This window comes from Candida metapsilosis (genome assembly GCF_017655625.1).
Source record: "Candida metapsilosis strain BP57 chromosome Unknown scaffold3, whole genome shotgun sequence".
Lineage (NCBI taxonomy): Eukaryota > Fungi > Ascomycota > Pichiomycetes > Serinales > Debaryomycetaceae > Lodderomyces > Lodderomyces metapsilosis.
The window spans coordinates 1,261,119-1,282,103 of record NW_027138161.1 but is presented as its reverse complement, the minus strand read 5'-3'; the positions used below and the strand labels follow the sequence as shown (position 1 = coordinate 1,282,103).

The 20,985-nt window shown below is 38.5% G+C and overlaps 8 protein-coding genes across 8 annotated transcripts; 3 read left to right on the top strand and 5 right to left on the bottom strand. All coding sequences in view use genetic code 12, as the record gives it.

Annotated features, from left to right (window-relative positions):
* Positions 1–183: 183 nt before the first annotated feature.
* I9W82_003350 (ERG5) lies at positions 184–7,312 on the bottom strand (the record flags this gene model as incomplete). Its single annotated transcript, XM_067692306.1, has 4 exons — positions 184–829; positions 983–2,539; positions 3,365–5,344; positions 5,724–7,312. The coding sequence occupies 4 exons, from the start codon at positions 7,310–7,312 to the stop codon at positions 184–186; spliced, it is 5,772 nt and encodes a 1,923-aa protein (XP_067548698.1).
* A 91-nt stretch (positions 7,313–7,403) lies between these two features.
* On the bottom strand, positions 7,404–8,540 carry IFE1 (putative dehydrogenase; the record flags this gene model as incomplete). Its single annotated transcript, XM_067692304.1, has 1 exon — positions 7,404–8,540. One exon carries the CDS (start codon positions 8,538–8,540, stop codon positions 7,404–7,406), a length of 1,137 nt encoding a protein of 378 aa, XP_067548697.1.
* Positions 8,541–9,670: 1,130 nt separating this feature from the next.
* On the top strand, positions 9,671–11,002 carry I9W82_003348 (proteinase B; the record flags this gene model as incomplete). Its single annotated transcript, XM_067692303.1, has 1 exon — positions 9,671–11,002. The coding sequence occupies one exon, from the start codon at positions 9,671–9,673 to the stop codon at positions 11,000–11,002; it is 1,332 nt and encodes a 443-aa protein (XP_067548696.1).
* A 253-nt stretch (positions 11,003–11,255) lies between these two features.
* RAD6 (E2 ubiquitin-conjugating protein) lies at positions 11,256–11,834 on the top strand (the record flags this gene model as incomplete). The annotated part of the gene is made up of 2 exons (XM_067692302.1): positions 11,256–11,297; positions 11,373–11,834. The coding sequence occupies 2 exons, from the start codon at positions 11,256–11,258 to the stop codon at positions 11,832–11,834; spliced, it is 504 nt and encodes a 167-aa protein (XP_067548695.1).
* Positions 11,835–11,987: 153 nt separating this feature from the next.
* I9W82_003346 (uncharacterized protein) lies at positions 11,988–13,066 on the top strand (the record flags this gene model as incomplete). The annotated part of the gene is made up of 2 exons (XM_067692301.1): positions 11,988–12,279; positions 12,327–13,066. The coding sequence occupies 2 exons, from the start codon at positions 11,988–11,990 to the stop codon at positions 13,064–13,066; spliced, it is 1,032 nt and encodes a 343-aa protein (XP_067548694.1).
* Positions 13,067–13,206: 140 nt separating this feature from the next.
* I9W82_003345 (uncharacterized protein) lies at positions 13,207–15,003 on the bottom strand (the record flags this gene model as incomplete). The annotated part of the gene is made up of 1 exon (XM_067692300.1): positions 13,207–15,003. The coding sequence occupies one exon, from the start codon at positions 15,001–15,003 to the stop codon at positions 13,207–13,209; it is 1,797 nt and encodes a 598-aa protein (XP_067548693.1).
* Positions 15,004–15,841: 838 nt separating this feature from the next.
* I9W82_003344 (uncharacterized protein) lies at positions 15,842–18,226 on the bottom strand (the record flags this gene model as incomplete). The annotated part of the gene is made up of 1 exon (XM_067692299.1): positions 15,842–18,226. One exon carries the CDS (start codon positions 18,224–18,226, stop codon positions 15,842–15,844), a length of 2,385 nt encoding a protein of 794 aa, XP_067548692.1.
* A 234-nt stretch (positions 18,227–18,460) lies between these two features.
* Positions 18,461–20,776, bottom strand: I9W82_003343 (leucine-rich repeat domain-containing protein; the record flags this gene model as incomplete). The annotated part of the gene is made up of 2 exons (XM_067692298.1): positions 18,461–19,045; positions 19,481–20,776. 2 exons carry the CDS (start codon positions 20,774–20,776, stop codon positions 18,461–18,463), a joined length of 1,881 nt encoding a protein of 626 aa, XP_067548691.1.
* Between the last annotated feature and the right edge of the window lie 209 nt (positions 20,777–20,985).

The window sequence follows — 20,985 nt, the reverse complement described above, 5'->3', positions numbered from 1 at the left end:
AAGTTATTCATCACTTTAGTGAGTCAGCAATGCTGATAACAGTGTTTTTAATTTCAACGTCATTCAAATCGGAGTCAAGTGATTTTAATATGAACATACGAGCTCAAATCAGCGTCTTCAATACAACATAAATCACAGAAAGTTATCATCCCAAGTAAATCCCCCAGATCAACACCCTCCCATTTAATTCCCCTTATCTTCAAGTTTTCTCTTTTTATACTTTCTCTTCTTTGGCTTACCATTTTCATCCAACTCAACCTTCTTCTTCTTACCCTTCTTTCCAAACACATCTCCATCCTCACCGCCTTCATTCCCGCCAGGGACACCATCGCCATCACCATCTCTTTCCTCGCCATCACCATCGCCTTCCTCGTCCTCCTCATCATCATCCTCTTCACCAATTTTCGCAAACACATCTCCCTTCTTATCACCACCTTGCTCCTCATCAAACAACTTCTTGGCTCGTTCAATCTTCTGACTCTGTTCCAAAATATACAACAACCGACCCAACTTCAATGGATCATTGCGCAACGCAAATGCCAAGTCATTCAACTTGATACGATTACGCCCCTGAGAAGCAGCGTAATGGACCATTGTGTGGGACAATTTGGAGATGAAGTCAACTAGTATATCCTCTAGTGCAGAGACGGTTGAGTCTAGTGAATATGGACGATCGCCCATTGCGTATAGTAGATTCTCAATGTCTTTGGTGAATAGTTGACGTTTCCGTTTGCGTTTGGGGTAGAGTATTGGCGGAAGTTGCTCTTCGGGGACTATATTGGATGGATTGGAGGCATTAGTGGAGGTGTCTGTAGTATCTGTAGGTAGGCTTTGCTGAGTCATGATGAATAAAGAAGTTACCTTTGCTTTTCCCTATGCTATGTATTTTTTGTTTTGTTCTTCTCTCTCTTCTTAAATAATTCAAATTAAATAACCACAAAGCTACATAGTCTATTATTACATACAAAAATCTCACCCTTACGCAGTCTGTCTTTTCTTAAACTCAAGAATCAAATCATCCTTAGGGAAGATCGTAGCAAACACCTTAATCTCCTCACTCAAATCAGTCTTGTGATGAATCAAATCGGCACCCATAAGGAATTTACCAAGCATACCGGTAAACAACATCAAGACATACTTTTGTCCTAAGCATACATGAGGTCCAACACCAAAAGGCAACCAGTTACGTTTATTCATATCTCCAGTAGGGTTTTCCCAACGTTCAGGAATAAAACTTTCGGCATCTTCGAAAACTTCAGGATCATGCAATGCAGGGTACAAGGTGGGGATAACCATTGATCCCTTTGGTGCTGTGTATGATTCAGTGATTGGGAAACTTTGTTTAACAACATATGGAACCATCAACACTGGTGGTCTGTACCTAAGAGTTTCTCTCACGACATTGTTTGTGTACTTCATTTGTTGAATCAATTGTAAATCCAATTTCACATTCATATCACCATTTCTCACCTCCATTTGTTCTTGTCTAACTTTTTCAACAACATCTGGACGATCAGCAACAATTTGAAACAACCAACAAGCTAATGAACTTGAGGCATCTTGACTAGCAAATAAAAAGGTGAAAATAGTTTCACTAATTTCCTTATTGGAAAACTCTCTAATCAACAATTTTGATTCAGGATCATCCAAATGTTTATCTTTAGCTTCCTTCATAAGGAAAATCCATTCATCCATAACACAAGTTGGTTTTCCACCTTGAGAAATGTGTTTCTTTGCCATAGCAGCACAATCAGCGAAAATCTGCATGGTTTCATCAGCAATCTTTTTACCATACCAAGTCTTGGTGTAAGGAAGAATGATTGGGAAATTGACCAATTCCAAAGCAGCAGTGATTCTGTAATAATTATCAGCAATCAAAGCAATTTGATCTTCAGTAATGTAATCACCGCAGAAAGTTCTTAATGAAAGAGCACAAAGCAACTCTCTAAATTCAGGAAAGAATTTTCTAGGACCATTGTAGTTGATAAATCTTTCAAGGTAAATGTCCATATATTTTTCTTGAACTGGGATATAAACCTCCAAAGCCTTTTGTGAGAAAAGACCATTCAATGATCTACGATAATCAGTATGTTCTTTCCCATCAAGGAAAACCCAATTTGTTGGTCTCAAAATCTTGATAGCGACATCAACAACACAAGGTTTGACAAATTTAGGTGAAGACAAAATCTTTCTAGCCAAGTCTCTAGTAGATGCAATAACAACAAACTTGTGGAAGATAGAAACACAACTTAAAGCACCACTATCCCATTTAGCCTTGTACTCTTCAAATTTAGGGTCTAATGATTCCAAAAAAGGGCCAATAATGGGCCAAATTTTGAATTTAGGACCAGCAATGGAACCTTTATTTAATTGATACTTGACTTGGTCATATGACAAAATCAATACAATTGATGCAATAACAATTTGAAACCAAGAAGCTGACAAATACAATTGGTAAAAAAAATTAATTGGTTTGTTTGATGTTAGGAAATTGTGAGTTTGTTGAGTTGACCCAGCCAACTCCACTGTTTGATTGAAACTATCCATAGCAACACACAAAGTAAAAATAAAAAAAAGCAAAAGCGAAAGGAATGGAATGAACCTGGATAGAGGGTTTTTTGATTTCGTGATGTGATTTCAAAAAGAGGATTATAATAATAAGAAGAGTTTTTTTTTTTTTTTTTTTCGAAACACGCGATAGACTGAAGAGACACAGACACAGACACAGAAAGAGTTTTATTTCTATACGACAAAAAAAGAGAAGTAGCGGGAACGACGGAAAAAAAGATCAACAACACAGAAATCCCCCAAGATTGACAGAAGAGTTAATAAGAAAGAACACGCAACAGATATCATAACGAAGATTCTTACAGTATGTGCTGTAAGAGCACTGTCTCAGGATGTCAACCTCTTGAAAATTGTTCTTTTCCTCGGGTTAAACTTTATCGGTGAATGCTTTAACTCCGAGTGAAAACAAGAACTGTCTCTCTTTTTATACGATAGACAGACATTTTTATGTACGTTTGACCACTACTACTACTAAAGTTCGCTAAAAAAAAGAAAACATTTGTGGCACCATTTTTATTCCGTTCTCTGCTCAGACGAATACGAAATGACAATTTCCTATCTAATGCTCACGCGATGCTACACCCTTTATAGAGTTATTAACACCCTGAGGAATATCAAAAAACGTCTAAGACAATTCTGTTGTATTATTATTGTGGTATACTTTTTGTGTATTGTGTATTTGATCTTTTATACGAGAGAGAAAATTTATTTCCGCGGTAAAAACTTTAATGTCGTAAATCAGACACGACACGACACTGCTTCTTCTATCTATTTCGCTATTGCATTATTCTTCAACCATTGACGTGCCTGTAACTCTCCGCTACTCACTTTTAACGCTTGAAGTATAGCTTCTTCCGAATAATTCCCTTCTGAAGTCAATAGATCAAACCAAAGTTTCTTTTTCGATACTGATTCAGTCACGCAAAACCATAGCCTATTATCTCCATCAACAGAGACTCCATTCTTTTCATTGATTGGCAACCTAGGCTGATGAATTGATTCAAACAACTGCTTCATAATTTGTAAAGCATCCTTCATTGAATTATTACTCATTTTGGGATTACCAGTTTTGCAATATTCATTATTACACCAACCTTGACCACACCCTTTTGTAAGTTGCAACATATACCGTCTTTCAATTCTACTTTGTAATTTGATATTACTTGGATCATGTTGTGGAATATACAATGGCCCAAAGCAAAACTCACAAAGATTCAACTCATTAGTTGCTTGATTATTGATGCAATTGACATTAGCACATTTGTGGAACGTGATAGCTTCATTATAATCAATCTTCTCCAATTCATGCACCTTCATATGCTTAACCATATCTTTCCTACGTATGAATTTACCACATTTGATACACTCCTCAGTCTTGTTCCCACAAAGGTTTTCATGATGAGTTAACCCTTCGAAATTGTCCTGATATGTGGCGGTTTCTTGAGGTACAATCAAATGACAGAATCGACATTCAATAACCGTCTTTGGACACGTTGCTTTGTGTCGTACCAAGTCAAAAAACGTATCAAAGGTTTCTGAACAACAATTGTATTGCTTTTCGTAAAGTTGAGTATGTTTGAATTGTAATAAATTGGCATCAACTGGTTTAGCTTTTTGCTTATGGCAACGTAATTCATGAATGAGAAAGTTTTCCTTTGGAATAAGTTTTGAACAATTAGGGCACCGCTTTGAGTCAGTAGTACTACTACTCTCTTCTCCACCTTCATCTTGTTTATCAGTAACTCTAATTTGCAAATCTTCAACTCCCTTCCAAGTAAACGCAATCAAATATATAAACTTCTCCTCCTCATCATCATCAGCATTACCATCATCAGAAATCTGCTTGCATCGATTCAACTTGTTCAAGATTAACTCATCTTTCTTCAAATCGATATGAATCGTCTTCTTAGCAACCAACCCACTCTCAATCAACTTGACAACTTCTTCATCCTCAGATAAGGTACTATATGCAAAATGCTCAATATTCAACAACTTACTCATCCCAACAACACAATCAACATTTATCAAGTGTGTAGAATCTTTCATCTCCAACTCCACCCATAAATCATCCCCACCCCACTTGGTAATATCAACCTTGTAGAGACGCGGAACAAACTTGGGATCAAGAAACGATGATAATTCATGAACAACCAACTCTTCATCCTTCTTCAACTCCACTACATTCCCCACTTGTTCATAATAGCTCTTGTTAAACTCCATTTGTTGTTCAGCTGCAGCATCACTCAAGGGAACCACATCTAGCACAACATCAGTATCAATTATAGAAGCAACGTTGACACTATCTGAGCCATTGATTTGTTCCACTTGCAACTGATACTGTAGCCCATCTTCCTCAATCGTTATCGTATCATTCTTCTCAACAACAGTGTAATTCTGCAATTTGCTCTCTAAAAAGTACTTCCAATTGGAAACAGGGTAGAATATGCTAGGTTTAAGTCGTAGAGAATTTGCCTTGACAACATTCATCTCCAACTCAACAATGACACGCGTTGGATCTTGCAATTTTGTAGAAATGGACCTCGGAAAAACAACCTCTTCCAGCTCACTAGTAAACTCCTTGACGCCAATGTACGTATGGAGAGTTGGGTTGGACTCGTTGGTGACTTTAAACACTAATGGATGCGGGAAATCGATTCCTGATTCAATTAAATGGTGGAGTATATCGGGTGGCAAATTGGCCTTGTCTGAATATGTAGGTAGGCTGGTATTGCTTTTGTCGACATTTAATGTGAATACAAACATAGTTGGATGTAAGCTGTGGAGGTGGCAAGGAGGATGAAGTGAAGCAGGATCTGGTGAAAATTATTTATGTTTGTGATTTCTATATCTCTGCGCCATCGCTACGCGACAAGACCTATTTTTGCAACTTTTAATTCCGTGCTGAGTAATCCATATATTGTTAGGCTGTCTACAAAGCTTTATAATCTAGTTGATCAGTTACGCATTTAAACAAAAAGGATTAGGTTTCTTATATACTGATAACTTTTCCATTCTAAAAAATTGCTTATCTACAAGGCAACGTAAGTTAAACTATTTGATACCTCTATCTTCTCTGTTTCTTCAACGCTCTCACCTCAGGACAATAATGCGTATCCAACAACACATTCGTCCACGACTCCTCCTTCTCCCCATACCGTCCAATAAACTCATAAATCAACCGTTCAGTAGCAATTTCGGGACTATGCAACTTCATCGACTCCAACAACTGCAGAATCTCCTTTGGTTCCAGTACCGTCTGTTTTCTCTTGTTGCCCGTGTTTAATAACGCATGGATACAATCGCCAAGCATCTTGGTGTTGAATTCCTCAATTATATCCACCATGATGCCTCGAATGGTTAGGAATACATCAGCAACGAGATCGACATTGATCAAATGGGCAAATTTGCACATGCCGCGTAAACAGGCGCCAATTAGAGGTGCGGCATTGATTGCTTCTTGCGTTTCTTCATCTTCTTGACTTGCTTTTAAAATTTCCAAATATGACATGAGAATCATTTTCAATACTTGAGCTTGATATTTCTCACGTTGTTCAACGGTTATTGCTTGTTGCGCTTGACGCATCTCTTCTTCGATTTCTTTACGTTCTTTTCTATTCTTTCTTTCCTTTTTCGATAAGTGGACACGATCCTTCTTTTTTAACTTGATTTTGGGTTTGTCTGAGTCGTCATTTGGAGAATAGTCAGATAATAACGACGCTGATAAAAGTATATTAACGACAGATTCATCCACACGGTATTTCTTATCCCTAATGGATTTCGTCAAGATGGTGATGATATCAACAGTGATGTCTCCATGCTCTTCATCATCCCTGAGCAATGTTTCCAATGCTTGTACAGACTTGATAAATACTGGTATATCTTGCTCATATACCGGTTTCCTATTGAGTCTTTTGATCAAAATTGTAAACAATTCCTTTCGGTAGTTGAAATGTCGTAATGAGGAAGTACATAGTTCAATTGCAGCTTTCAACGCTAGATTACCTCTCTTCAATTGATCAGTAGTTACTTTTTCATTATTAGCTGAATTAGAATACGATACTTTTGAATACGCAGCAAGCAAGTCCAAATATGCTTTATAATTAACAACCAATGATTGTTCATACTGACGTAATCGAGCCACATCTCGACTAACTTTCTCCCTCTTTTCAGCATCAGTCAATGCTCTTATCCTATATGATGGTGCCAATGATTTGAAAATTGGTAAAAGTGCCATAATTGCCAATTGTGAAGTCATGAAATTTTTCGATTCACTCATTTTACGTAATCGTGTTAAACATGCGATATTTTCCTCGGGGTTTTCAATCAACTTTGAACCAAGTTCGGCGATTTCTTCCTTTGTTTTGATTAACTTTTCTCTTGGTGAAAGATGTGCGTCTTCGTCCACTTCTTGGGGATGCTCCTCTGTTGGTTCTTCCTCTGGCCGTTCTTCTTCTTCCTCTTCCTCCTCTTGCTCATCTTCCTTCTCTTCCACTTCTCTCAAGACTCTCTCTAGCCTACCATCCTCTCTTTTGATAGGCAACGACGCCTCAACAAGATGCTTCTCTTTCATCTTTCTCGGCCTTAACTCGTAATCCTGTTCTTCATTCTCCCAATCATGACCATTGACATATTCTTCCTCGTCGATATCTCCATTAAACAAGCCAGTTGAAAGCTGAGCATCCTGAGATTGCTTTAGCTTCTTTCTCTTTTCAAGTTCTTGTGTCTTGGCTTTTCTTTTACCCATTGTTTTAGAGGGAGTGCTGATGAGATGAGATATATCTACAATTTTTTTTTTTTTTTTTTTTCGATTTTACGCGATGGATGGATACGTCTTCTTACACATTGGTAAATAATATCTTTATATGATCACCTTTGTTGTACAACAACTCATTAAACCCTTTCTCAATACCTTCATTCAATGGGATTTTATCAGTAATCATCAATCTCAACTCATCAACAGAAATATCACCAGCTTCAATACTCTTGACAACTTCAACAAAATCCTTCTTTACAAAACAAATGGATCCAGTAACAATCTTCTCCAGCATAGTTGTATGCATTGGCGAATAAGGAATTTGTTTATGAGCCCATACTGCTACATTGGTTGCAGTACCTCTAATTCTGAGACATTTGATACTAGTTTCAAAAGTGGCAGGGACACCACTACAATCAAACGTATGATGGAAACCTCTTCCATCTGGTGATAATGCCTTCAATGCAGTGATACATTCGTCAACTGATTTCCCAGTTGGATCAAATGTCTCTACGTCTAATCTCTCTGCTAATAAGCGTCTAGCAGCAGCAGGCTCACTAACGACAATCTTACTAGCCTTGTGACCTTTCAATGCAAAGATGGTAGTGAGTCCGATTGGACCTCCACCTAAAATCAAAGCTGCTTGCCCTTCTTGAAATTTTGATACACCAACAGCATGCCAAGAAACAGCCAACGGTTGCACCAAAGCAGCAACATCAGTAGGAATCTTTGTAGAGTCATACTTGACAACTTTATCCCCGCTAGTGACAAGGTATTCAGCACAACCACCATCGCTGAAACCCAATCCAGTTAATGCCAATGCATCGCATGCATTGTAGTACCCATCACAACACGCAGCACAAGACTCTTTATCTTTAGAAGGCGAGTCCTTGTAGCGCACTTTGTCCTTGCATGTACCAGTAACTTCAACCACCACCTTGTCACCAGCACTCAAGTTCTTGATATTGGCACCAACAGCAACAACTTCTCCACTAATTTCATGTCCCATAACCATTGGAAACTGTTTGTTTGAAATTGGATTGGTGGTACCTGGCTTATTGAAGAAAAATGGTCCTTGAGTAATCTCCTTCAAGTCAGAACCACAAATTCCACAATAATCAACCTTCACTTTGACTTCATCTGGGTGATTGATTTCTGGTTCTGGGTAATCAGGGTGGAATCTGATATCTTCTTTGCCATGGTAGACAATTGCTTTCATTGGTAATGGTGGAGAGTCTAAGTTTGATATTGCTTGAGAAAGAGAGGAGTGTTTGATGGATGAAGACTAAAGCCAGAACAATTTCTTGTCATTACTTTTAAGTAAACGCCCGTTAAATGAAATTTTTCGAGGAGAAAACGTTTTTCTTTATTTAGGTTTTGTGTTAGTGTTACATCCAAAAGATCTTGCGTCATCAATCAAGCCGTGCATGGGGGGTAAGCCAAAGGCGGGAGAAATAACAACTCTTGGAGGTGAAAACTTTTACGTCTTTGTATAGTTTTATAAGAAGTTTAAGGATAGAGACAAATTTTGGAGTCTGTGTTTTTTGCATCAAATTTGCAGCAAAAACTAAAAATTTGTGTATAAAGACAGAATTTAGAACGAACGTTCCTTAGCGCCACTCGTAAAACGCGCTAATGATAGCATCTTAGGAGGAGAGAACTTCCGTTTCCGTAAACGAACACACCTAAAAATCTTATTATGTAAAAGTCAAATGTCCAAGAGCATTATCACTACGCTTACGTAGACATTGTCATAGAAAAGTGTCTCCTTCAGTTAGCTTACCAAACGCAACTTTGACTCAAATGTGTATTGATTAAATTCCTAGGTAAATAGTAGTTCTAAAAAGCCTCCTTTGTACCTCGGAAGGTTATGAGAAGATAAGCTCTCTTTATCTGTGTAAAAACTGTGGGTTAAAAAGCCTCCATTGTTATAATAAAAAAAAAAACTGTGGTGGTGTGCTGTGGTTTGAGGGGGAGATAAGTCGTGTACTAATTGCTTATCTATATGAGAAAGAAAGGAAGAAGTCGTGTGATTATTACCAATAACGAACATCGGAGAACTACCAAAATACTCTACGTCATATGAGACAACTACGACATTTAATAGGTAAATGCGACATAAGACTTACATTATAAATTTTTGTCGTCTTTTTTTTTCTTTTACTTTTTATCTTATCATCCACACTACACAATACAATACATAACCAGCAATTGAATGTATTTCCCGCCATCAGTTTTTTATCCTTTGACTCAACAAAAAAAAAAACCACACACACAAGTTAACACTTCTTTCTTCTTTCTTCTTCATACTATAACACTACTACCACCACCACTCACACTAACCTAACTATGCAACTCTCCCATTTGGCTATAGCCGCTGCAATTACTACTCATTGTCAAGCTTTATTCATCCCTGACTATGAGCAAATCCTCGCTGTCTTCTCTCCACACAAGGAGATTCCTGAACCACAAGCACAAACTGTTGAAACTCAACAGATGGCTCCTTTGAATGTTCCAAACAGTGAAGTTGTTCCTGATCGCTACATTGTGGTTTTGAAACCAGAGGCATCTCTTGACGAATTCAAAATTGAAGGATTGACTGATGCTATTCCATTTGAGATTAACTCTCTTTTCAAAGGTCTCACTGTTAACCTTACAAGTGCTGCTGTTGACCTTGTTAGAAAACTCCCATTTGTTGACTTTGTTGAACAAGATTCAGTTGTTAATGCTAATGAGTTTAACGTTGAGAAAGGTGCACCTTGGGGATTGGCTAGAGTTTCACATAGACAACCATTGAGCTTATCTAGCTTTGACCAATATTTGTATGACAATGAAGGTGGTGAAGGTGTGACTGCTTATGTTGTTGATACCGGAATTCAAGTTAAACACGAGGAATTTGAAGGTCGTGCAACCTGGGGTAAAACCATCCCTACAGGTGACGATGACTTGGATGGCAATGGTCATGGTACTCATTGCGCAGGAACAATTGCTTCAAAAGACTATGGTGTTGCTAAAAAGGCTGAAGTTGTTGCCGTTAAAGTATTGAGATCTAATGGATCTGGTTCAATGTCTGATGTTGTTAAAGGTATTGAATATGCAGCTAAATCACATCAAGATGCTGTTAAAAAGGGTAAAAAAGGGTTCAAAGGATCAACTGCTAACATGTCTCTTGGTGGTGGTAGATCTCAAGCTTTGGATTTGGCTGTTAATGCTGCCGTCAAGGCTGGTTTGCATTTTGCAGTTGCTGCTGGTAACGAAAACCAAGATGCATGCAACACTTCTCCAGCCGCTGCTGAAGGTGCCATTACTGTTGGTGCTTCAACCATCTCTGATGAAAGAGCTTACTTTTCAAACTATGGTAAATGTGTTGACATTTTCGCCCCTGGTTTGAACATCTTATCTACTTATATTGGATCTGATACTGCTACTGCTTACTTGTCAGGTACATCAATGGCTTCACCCCACGTTGCTGGATTGTTATCCTACTTCCTTTCCTTGCAACCAGGATCAGGTTCCGAATTCTTTGTTGCTGCTGATGGTGTCACTCCAGCTCAATTGAAGAAGAATTTGATTTCATTTGGAACTGAGGGTGTCTTGGCTGATATTCCAGAAGATACTGTAAACATTTTGGCATTCAATGGTGCTGGTCACAACTTGACTGAGTTCTGGAACCACAAGTAAGTATATATAGCCTTTATAGCTTTTTCTTTTTTTTTATACAGTAAATTTACAGAGATAACCATTACTAGCTTATACAATAGAGAATAACCATTACCTCTTTAAATTACAGATAACCATTGAAGTTGTTCTTTCTATTGATGGCAAAATATTCACGCGCGCGCGAACTTTTCTTCCTACAGAAACGGAAAATGAAAATTTCTTACTAAACCAATTCCACATTTAATCAACAACAAAAGACCACAACCTTTCCCAAATGTCCACCCCAGCAAAGAGAAGACTCATGCGAGATTTCAAGGTACGTATCAACTTGTACTACTACTCCATATCTTTTTTTTTCCCCATCTACTAACTTTTCTTCCCCCTTTTCTAGCGCATGCAACAAGATCCACCCAGTGGCGTCTCAGCATCCCCCTTACCGGACAACGTGATGAAATGGAACGCTGTAATAATCGGACCATCAGAAACACCCTTCGAAGACGGCACATTCCGGCTCATTTTACAATTTGACGAACAGTACCCCAACAAACCACCAGTTGTCAAATTTATACTGGAGATGTTTCACCCCAATGTGTATGCTTCTGGCGAATTGTGTTTGGATATCTTGCAGAATCGATGGTCGCCTACTTATGATGTCAGTAGTATATTGACTAGTATACAGAGTTTGCTTAATGATCCGAATATTTCGTCGCCGGCGAATGTGGAGGCAGCTAATTTGTATAAGGATCATCGGAGTCAGTATGTTAAGAGGGTGAAGGAAACGGTGGAGAAGTCATGGAATGATGAGAGTAGTGATGATGATGAAGAAGAGGATGGGGAAGAAGAAGAGGAATAAATAGATTTGTGAATATACGTGGGACATGGTCATTCCATTACTTTGTTTCTGTAGTCTTTGAAATCGCCCCATTTGGTGATTATGCATGCATGAATGCATTGAATGAATTTTGAAAACATTTTCAAACCCAGTAAGTTACTCCTTCTGAAGACAATGCACCTATTTGATTTACCAGTTCATATACTTGGTAAGATTATTCCAGTTGAGGAATATGTGTTAAAGCTACCCACATACATTGGCATTCGATTGATAAACAACTTACCTGCGTGGAACAGGATCGACTTTATCACACATTGGTTGAGTCAAGAGAATAATGAAAGGGTTGAGTTTTTACGCAAGTATCCAAGCATATTTATGTCAATGCTGATACGGAAATTGAACCTCAGATATATGACAAGTACATCATCTTTGAATTTGAATGCGTTTGCAATTGGGTCGAAACCAGGTTAAATGAGTTACGAAAGACCTCAATGGACCCCAAGTGGAGCTTAGTTGGGTTCATGCATCTCAAATTCTGGACGGGCAATGTTGAAAACTCCCAGTATCTATGGCTTCCGAGCATAGCATTCGGTCCAATAGAATCAGTAGAGAAAAGGCAAGCACTGTTTGAAATGCCAGATAAAGTGATCATAACAAGACATCATCGTCAACAGCTAAATTCACTAAATCAAAACCAATTTCTTATTGATGCTCGAGATAATCTCCTACGTGGCTTACAAGAAATCAATCTTTATTTGACCGTGGGAAAGTACCTTGACCTAGCAGAGACAACACTAAGAAACAAGAACCTCAAACCTACTCGACTACAAATCTTTCTCAGATTCACACCGCAACAAAGAAACCATAATGAAGTTGAAACCACAGGACCTTATCCAACTGCGTTCCCACTAAAATGGATCACGGACTATTTTGACACATCAAACCTCGACACCTTCACACTCCATTATTTCGCACCCACCACAACAATCGAATACAGTGACGATCTTTTCAAAATGCTAATGAGAGTAAGTTGCGTAGATGTCGCAGTGGGTAAACTTGACATTACTAAACTTCCATTAGTGCCACTGAGTGGACGTGCTCGTTATCAAATACAAATTAAAGTTGCAAGAGGATGTTACAACTTGATAAAAGACCGTTGTAATAAAGGATCATGGAAAGTTTTCACGGATAAGTATTCAGCTACGTTTGTTAATTGCGACAAGACTCAGTTGTGGTATTTGTCAACACTTTGATAGAAGAGAGTGGTATGTGTGTACTCCGTCATAATTGACACTTTTGTATTAGCAGACTAATTCAAGGAAACCCAAGGAAAAAAGAGCAACCACCTACAACTGCAAATAAACAAATCATGATTGATGCATTATTTCACTATTTACTTTCTCTTCTTCTTCTTGTTTCCTTTCTTATTAGACTTTTTCTTCTTCTTGTTACTTGCCTTGCTCTTTGTTTGACCAGAAGAAGTCACTTCAGGTGTAACGTCTCGACTGCTTTCTTCAGGAGACGACGAGTCATTGGCTTGAGAAGGTTGTTGGTCTGCGAGCAGGGTATCGTTAGTTTCTGCTGGAGGATGCGTTTTACTGGCTTCCTCAGTTGGAGAAACGGCATCACTTGAAGCTACAGCGGATTCTTGTTCTGTTACACCAGCACTAGTTTCCTCTTCTTGCACAGCACTAAGTTTTGCCTCTGAGTCAGCAGTGTCTACATTTGGCTCCTCCTCTGCATTGGATTCCCCTCGCGTAGACTCACTTTTTGTCAGTCCGTTATTAACAGACCCATATTCAACACCTTCTGAAGAAAGCAATGGCACAGATTCTCGACTACCTTCATCATTTCGAATATTTTGCTCATAGATTCTCTCTCTGAAATCCATAACTTCTTCTGGTTCATTGGTGACACCTGATCTATCAATACTCTTGACCTCATCATCCGATTCGTGACCTTTAGAAGGCGCCTTCTCATTCATTTTCATATGTTGTGCACTTGAACCTACTCTCACTTCAGTAGAACTTCTTCCAAAGAAATCCAATTCTTCTTCCAGATTGTACCTTGGTGGTAACTCTTCTCCTTTATCAAGAAGTTTGTCGCTATTGTGCTTGATTTTGTTGTATTGGGGCAAATTGGCCAATCCACGCTCACCACCTAGTTTCTTATAATCACTAGTTGAAACAAATCCATATTTTCTTACATTTGCCTCAATCCAAACAAATCCACTTTGACCTAAATTTACTTGAAATTTGGCATTAGTTGAAAAGCATCCAACAGCTGGATACATATCAACAAAACATCCCTTCATTACATCCAAAAGTTTCTTTCCATTCCGAGTGATGAATATTGTACCTGATGGAATCACATAACCAAAACCAACAACATCCGCTTCCTGGAGTGGTGGCAACACCAACGCATTATATTGACTCTGTTCACCGAGATGTTGTTGCAATGGAGTTGGGAAAGGTTTATTAATTTTCAAATTCCCTGTACTTTCATAGGCAATGGAGAATTTATTATACCCTGGTAATCTGAATGAGGTAGGGTATGGCTTTGTGATCAACCCAATTGAAAAATGCTGACTTGACGAGTTTTGATCTTGAACATATTCGAAAACCTTGGTCTCAAAGTATATAGTATCGGAGTAAACCCTATTCTTTACAGGTAATGGATAATTCAAACTTGCCGTCGTGGTGCAATAAGGTAAATCATTATTGTTAAAATTCAACTCAGTCCGATCAGCAACCACATAATGAGGATTCAACAAATCTTCCTCCATCTCAAAAGCAAAAACATTTATACCATACTCCTTAATCATCCTCTCGTCTTCAACCGAATATGTTTTCCCCCTAACTTTGGAGAAGTCTGGCGGATGATTAACTGTAAACTCTTCTCCTTTGAGATACAGCTGCTGCTCCTCTGGTGATAACCCTGTAAAGTCAAACGTTTCAGCCAAATGTGTCAAGCTCTCCTCATCATTGAGAAATTCTCGTGGCACATCATTCAGATGTGATCCTAGTAAGTTATCGGCTATTGACGATGATAAACTTTGGTATTCGCCATTGATTGGTGTGGAGAAGAAGATCTTGTAGACGCAGAATATGATGGCTAGGACTATAGTGATTGAAAATGATACGATTATCGACAAGACCAATGTCGCATCATCGTACTCTCCTTCAGCCATGATTGATGGATTTAGACAGCCTTATGAAGAGGAAAGAAGAAGGAAAAAAAAAAAATATGAAAACAAATTTTTTTCGTGTAAGAGTTCGTGTAATTTCAGCCTCTCGATCCCGCGATCCAGACTCCTCCAAAAGGCCACTAAAAATCTCTAAGAATACGCTTAACAGCATAGACTAGTGTAAGCGCAGTTGAGAGCCCTCGGAATCTTACCTGTAGTTATAGTTTCACCATCATATTACATACTTTAATCCAAAAGCAAAGTTCAGAAGTGTTCCTCTATTAACTCTATAACTCCATATGCTGTAACAGTTGATCTTGATATTCCCTCATTGATAATAGAAATCACTCTGGTTTGGTTCCTTAGCCACGTAGTTGATTACACGAGGCAAACGAGGCACATTGGGTACGTAATCCGGCTCACTACCCCACAAGTATCGTGCACAGTCGGGAGATTGTGGTACCAAAGCTGCCACTTGATCTTAGATACTTCTTTCAACAAGTTTCTCTCTTAAAAAAGCTGCTTGAGATTGGTGTCACCAATCAGGAACTTTGGTTTAAATTCTTTTATCCTACTTTCAGATAAATCGAGAATCTCCAATGCGTTAGGAGCGAACTTGACTTTGACTTTCTTGATGGAGTTTTCAATGACCAGCGTGTACGCCTCCGTTGAGTAGTTAGAGCCCAAGCGTGATTCCTTGAGTGGTTGAGGAATATTGACTTCAAAACTTTTGAGGTTGCATTCCGACATGAGAAGATACTGTAAATGAGAATGGTGTCCAAATGTGAAGTCACTCGACATATCACACATGTCAATTTCCATAACAAAAGCCCGTTATTCACTAGTCTCTTGGGATACCTCTTTTCCGACGTTGCCTTCTTCGTCTATACTCTATCAAATAGTTGTAGGGGTCCATAAAGGACTTAGAAAATGGAGGAGACACCAACAAATACTTCGCGGATTCGGACACATGTGAAGCTAAACTTACGATATGCTCCCTTGTTAGTTTTTTATTTTTTAATAGCAGCAATTCGTAAAGACTATCGTGTATTGTTCCCTTCTTCTGGCCAATTGCATCCATAGAGATTTCTGTCAACCTGTTGACACTTAAATTGAGCTGTTTCAAGTTAGTCGGTCCTTGGGGAAAAGACAATTGAACTTCTTGTACTTGATTATGACTGAGATCAAAAATTTCCAATGAGTTATGGGAGAAGCTAACTTTTGCGGACTTGACTTTATTGTGATGGAGCTGTAAAATTCTCAAATGTTTTATTTGACCGACTTCTGATGGTATTTCAGCAAGATGATTGTAAGATAAATCCAATTCTATAAGCAAGGGCGGGTAATTTATTTTTCCGATCTCACAACTCTTGAGGCATAGGTATCGTAACTGTGAGTCAGCTTCAAATGTAACGTTACCCAAACTCAAATCTGCATTTTTAATTGCCAACCTTGTCAAGTTGCTGTCAAACTTATGACAGAACGAACGCCCTAAGTTTCTTAAATCAAGACTTTTTATACTGCCAGGTAATAAGAAACTTTCACCGCTGAATCTGAAAGCCAAACACAATTTCTCAATTTGTAGTGTATTACCAGAAATGTTTTTCGTGAGATCACAATGTCTCACTTTAGATACTTGGAGCTCTTTCAAAGTCAAAGGCAAATCATCTCCACTAATGTCGCCTTGCTGGTTGCCTGAGGCGCCAAGCCGAGTGAGCATAGGTGGAAATTTGACCCCCTTGAGAGACCGTATGTTGTTGGCTGTAAGATTCAAATCCCTTATAGATGCTGGAAATAGCACGTTGTCAATAAATTCGATTTCATTGTTGGAAATATCCAATTCAATTAGTGACAGGGGGAATGACACACCAGCAAGTGATTTGATTTCAAGCCTTCTTAGCTCAAGTACCGTGAGAGCATCCGGAAACGACGCGTTAATAATTTTATCCCCTATAAAAATATCGATCAACAGGAGATGAGTCAAAAGTCCAAATCCACTAAAGTCCAATCCGCCTTGATCTAAATCAAAAAAACACCGCTCAAATGAACACTTTTTCAAATTCAAAGGTTTTGTAAAAAGAAATCCGTTCATATCCAAGGAAATTTGATATAATGTCAACTCTGTCAAAGTATGGGGTACAGTTGAAATCGAGGGCGAATTTTCCTCACGGGAAAAATCTTGGTTGTTATAAAATGTTATTCGGTGTGAAGGAAATACACTCAATGGATCAAAAAATAACCCGGTAAGTGATAATATGTGCAAATTAAAGTTATGATCATTTTGAAGGTCACTTAATAATTCCGAAAACCAGTCATTTCTATCTGTATGATCAACACTATTAAAAGTGATGCTCTCCACTTTCGAGCTAATCATACAGCGAAGTACATTTTCAATTGAAGATGCGTTTTGGTCCTTAAAGGAAAAGTTCTTGGGCCTTGGAAATGTAACGGCTCCATTCTCGGCCGAAGGAAATTCAACAATGCAGCCTTGCATATGGAAAGTCTCCAACAGTGCAGGAAGGTTGGTTATGTCGAGTTCATCGTTTCCGTCGATCAAAAGCTCTCTAAGTTTACGACAATTCAGTAGGCTGCCGGTAATGTAATGCTGGCTTATTTTCAAAGTCTCAATATTCTCAAGTGTCCCAACGTTTATTTCAAAGTCAAATTGATCCCATCCATCCAATGATAGCTCAACAAGACGATCTTTTAAACGGAAAAGCTTGTCAGGCAATGTCGTACCGTCAATTTGCTTCTTGTACTCAAATGTCAAACGCAACGCTAATCGAGTTTCCTTCCCGACTTTCAAACCCGCAATCAACTCTTCAAATTCGAAATAATCAAGAATCGTTTTAATAGTGTAACTGATCTTGGAGGTGACATTGAGTCTCTCTTCAACACAATAATCATCAAATATCTTAAACTCTTGAAGAGTCGTAAAATCGGAGATGCTTTCATCCCTCCAATGGTCTATTTCCTTATCGTATTGGCTAGTTTTCCAAATCGTCAAATTTGACATATCCATTTGGGTCACTCTGTTGTCGAATCGATACGTTCTTGTTTTCTGTAATTCATAGTCAATGGCATTCTTCAAGTTTTTATTGCTCAGCAAAAACTGCTTATCTGGGAGTAGCTTGGTGATCCCCAAAGCGTCCACCCTTGATACAATATTCTGCAACAATTCATCAGGAAACAAGTCTAGACAGGTTCTTGTGGATGGCTGAATCATTTGGAGTCGTGAGTGAAGAATGTTTTTGCTTGAGATGCGAAACAATAATATTGTTTTTCTCAGATATCAATGGTCCAAAATCGGCTAAAACTCCAGTTCGTAAACTTCTTCATAGAGATCAATGCGACCCCCAATAGCACAATATGACTCCCTTGTGTTTTATTTTACACAGAAAAGAAGAATAAACTATTTGTATATCCCATTACATCAATACATTTTATCTTTAAAAGTCTCTCAGGCACTTCCAGTCAAATAATTCTTGCGTTGCTTTTCAGGATCAGCGCCCCACAAAAATCTTGTAGATCTCGGAACGCAAGGAACAAGTGCTGTTATTTGTTCCACAGTAAGATTGCGGTTGCTTAATACCAGCAATTCATAAAAGTTGTCGTGCTTAGTTTCGCCATTATGACCAATGTCGTTCATCGAAATGTCCTCTAATTTGTTGCTCTCTAAATTAACACGCTTCAAATTGGACACTCCCTTAGGGAAGAGCAATTGGATTTCCAGTAGTCGATTACGATCGAGATCAAGCATTTCCAATGAGTTATGAGAAAACGTAATCTTTGCTGATTGAATCTTGTTCTCAGAAAGCGTCAATATCCTCAATTTTTTCAAATAAGCTACTTCCAAGGGAATCTCCGAAAGGTTGTTACGAGCGAGGTTTAGTTCCTTGAGCAACGGGGGAAAACACATATTGATTGATTCAAGGTCACAATAATTCAAACACAAATATTGTAATTTCGAACCAGATTCAAATACAACATTCCACGTACTCAAATTGGAATAGGTTACCTTCAAACGCACCAAGTCCTTGTCAAACTTGTGGGTAAAATGCCATACGTCCTCTAGCAGCGCACTTTGTAAGCTGTTTGGTAACACGTAAGAATCAGATCCTTTCCCGCCTGTAAGCCGCAAACTTTCAATTTGAAGAGAACGACCATGTATGTCTGTTGTAATATCACATTCTGCAATTCTACCAACCTGAAGATCCCTCAAAGCCAATGAGAAAGAATCACCGCGGACGTAATCCTACGCGTTGTGATCAATGTTTAAACGAGTAAGGCGCTTGGGAAAGACAAATCCATGAAGAGATTGAATATCGTTGCTCGAAAGGTCCAAATCCGTAAGGTCAAGCGGAAGGTGTACACGATCTAGTGATTGGATGTTATTATGTGAAACATCTAACTTATTTATGCTCCGGGGAAATGAGACACCCACTAGCGACCCAATTTCGGTGCTAATTAGGAGAAGCACCTTGAGCGAGTCAGGAAGCCTAATCTTGGAAATGTCATTCCCAATAGTAACCTCACCCAATTCAAGATATGTCAAGTACTTGAATTTGCTGAAGTCGATATCTTCTCCGTCAAAAGTAAGTGAGCAACCTCTTAATGAACAGCTTTTCAAATTTGTAGGTCTATCACGAAATAATTCCTTGATATTAAATGAGCAATTATGCAACGTCAACTCTGTTAACGTATTAGGTACAGCGGAGATCGAGGGCCGATTGTATCCAGAGTAATAATTTCCTTCATTATATAAGACAAGTCGATGTTTTGGAAATACCGTATAGGAAGTATCCATAGCCCCAGTAATCGATAACGAATTCAACTTCAAGTCATGTTCATCTGCAAGATCCTCCAACAAACCCAAAAACCAATCGTCACCGTACTCTGTATTAAAGCTATTGAAAGTAATATTCTCCACTTTGGAACTGATCACGTAGTGAAACAAATTTTTAATACTATCCCAATCTTCAATATCGAAGTCTTTAAAGAACAAGTTTTTAACTTTCGGAAAGGTTGCAACATCAGAAGCTACTGTGGGTTTATCAACAGAACAATAATCCAAGTCGAGGGTTTCTAAGGAAGCAGGAAGCTTAGTCATGTCAAGTAAAGAAGCTCCCCTAATGGAAAGATTACCAAGTTTATGACAGTCAACTAGGGTGCCAGTAAATTCGTCTTCGCCTATTCTCAAAGCTTCAATGTTTTCAAGTGTCCCAACGTCTATTTCAAAGCTAAATTTGTACGATGCATCCAATGAGAGCTCAACAACACGGTCCTTTAAGTAAATGAGCTTATTTGGTAACTCGGTACCATCAATATGACCACTATAGTCAAAGTTTAAGTTCAATGCTAAACGAGTTTCTTTCCCGGCTTTCAAACCCGCAATCAATTCCTCAAGTTCAAAGTAGTCGAGAATTGATTTAATATTGTAGCTAATTCTAGAGGTAGCCTTGAGTTTCTCTTCAACGCAATAATCATCAAATATTTTGAACTCTTCAAGAGTCATAAAATCCGAAATGGTTGCATCTCTCCAATGATCATCCCAAGATCCAAGCGTGCTCAATCGGGTAACCCTGTTGTCAAATCGATAAGTTGATGTTTTCTGTATCTCATAGTCAATAGCGTGCTTTAAGTGTTTATTGTTCAATAAAAACTGCCTATCTTGGAGTATCTTGGTAGTGTTGTTTGCACCGACGTTTGATACAATCTGATATAAGACTTCAGCTGGAAGCAAATCTAAAAGTATTCTTGTTGACTGCTGGACCATTGGAGTGGGTTTTCACAAAAAAAGAAAAAAAACGTATCGGTTGTGCCTGATGATGTGACTCGGCTATCTTTTTTGGTTTGTTTTTGTTTTCTCTCGTTTTAGAACAGAATGGTGGATTGAGTATGCAACAAAATGAGAGGCACTCATCGTATGCACAAGCTACGGATCAAGTATCAAATGACAATACTTTGATTAATTTGGTGTAATAG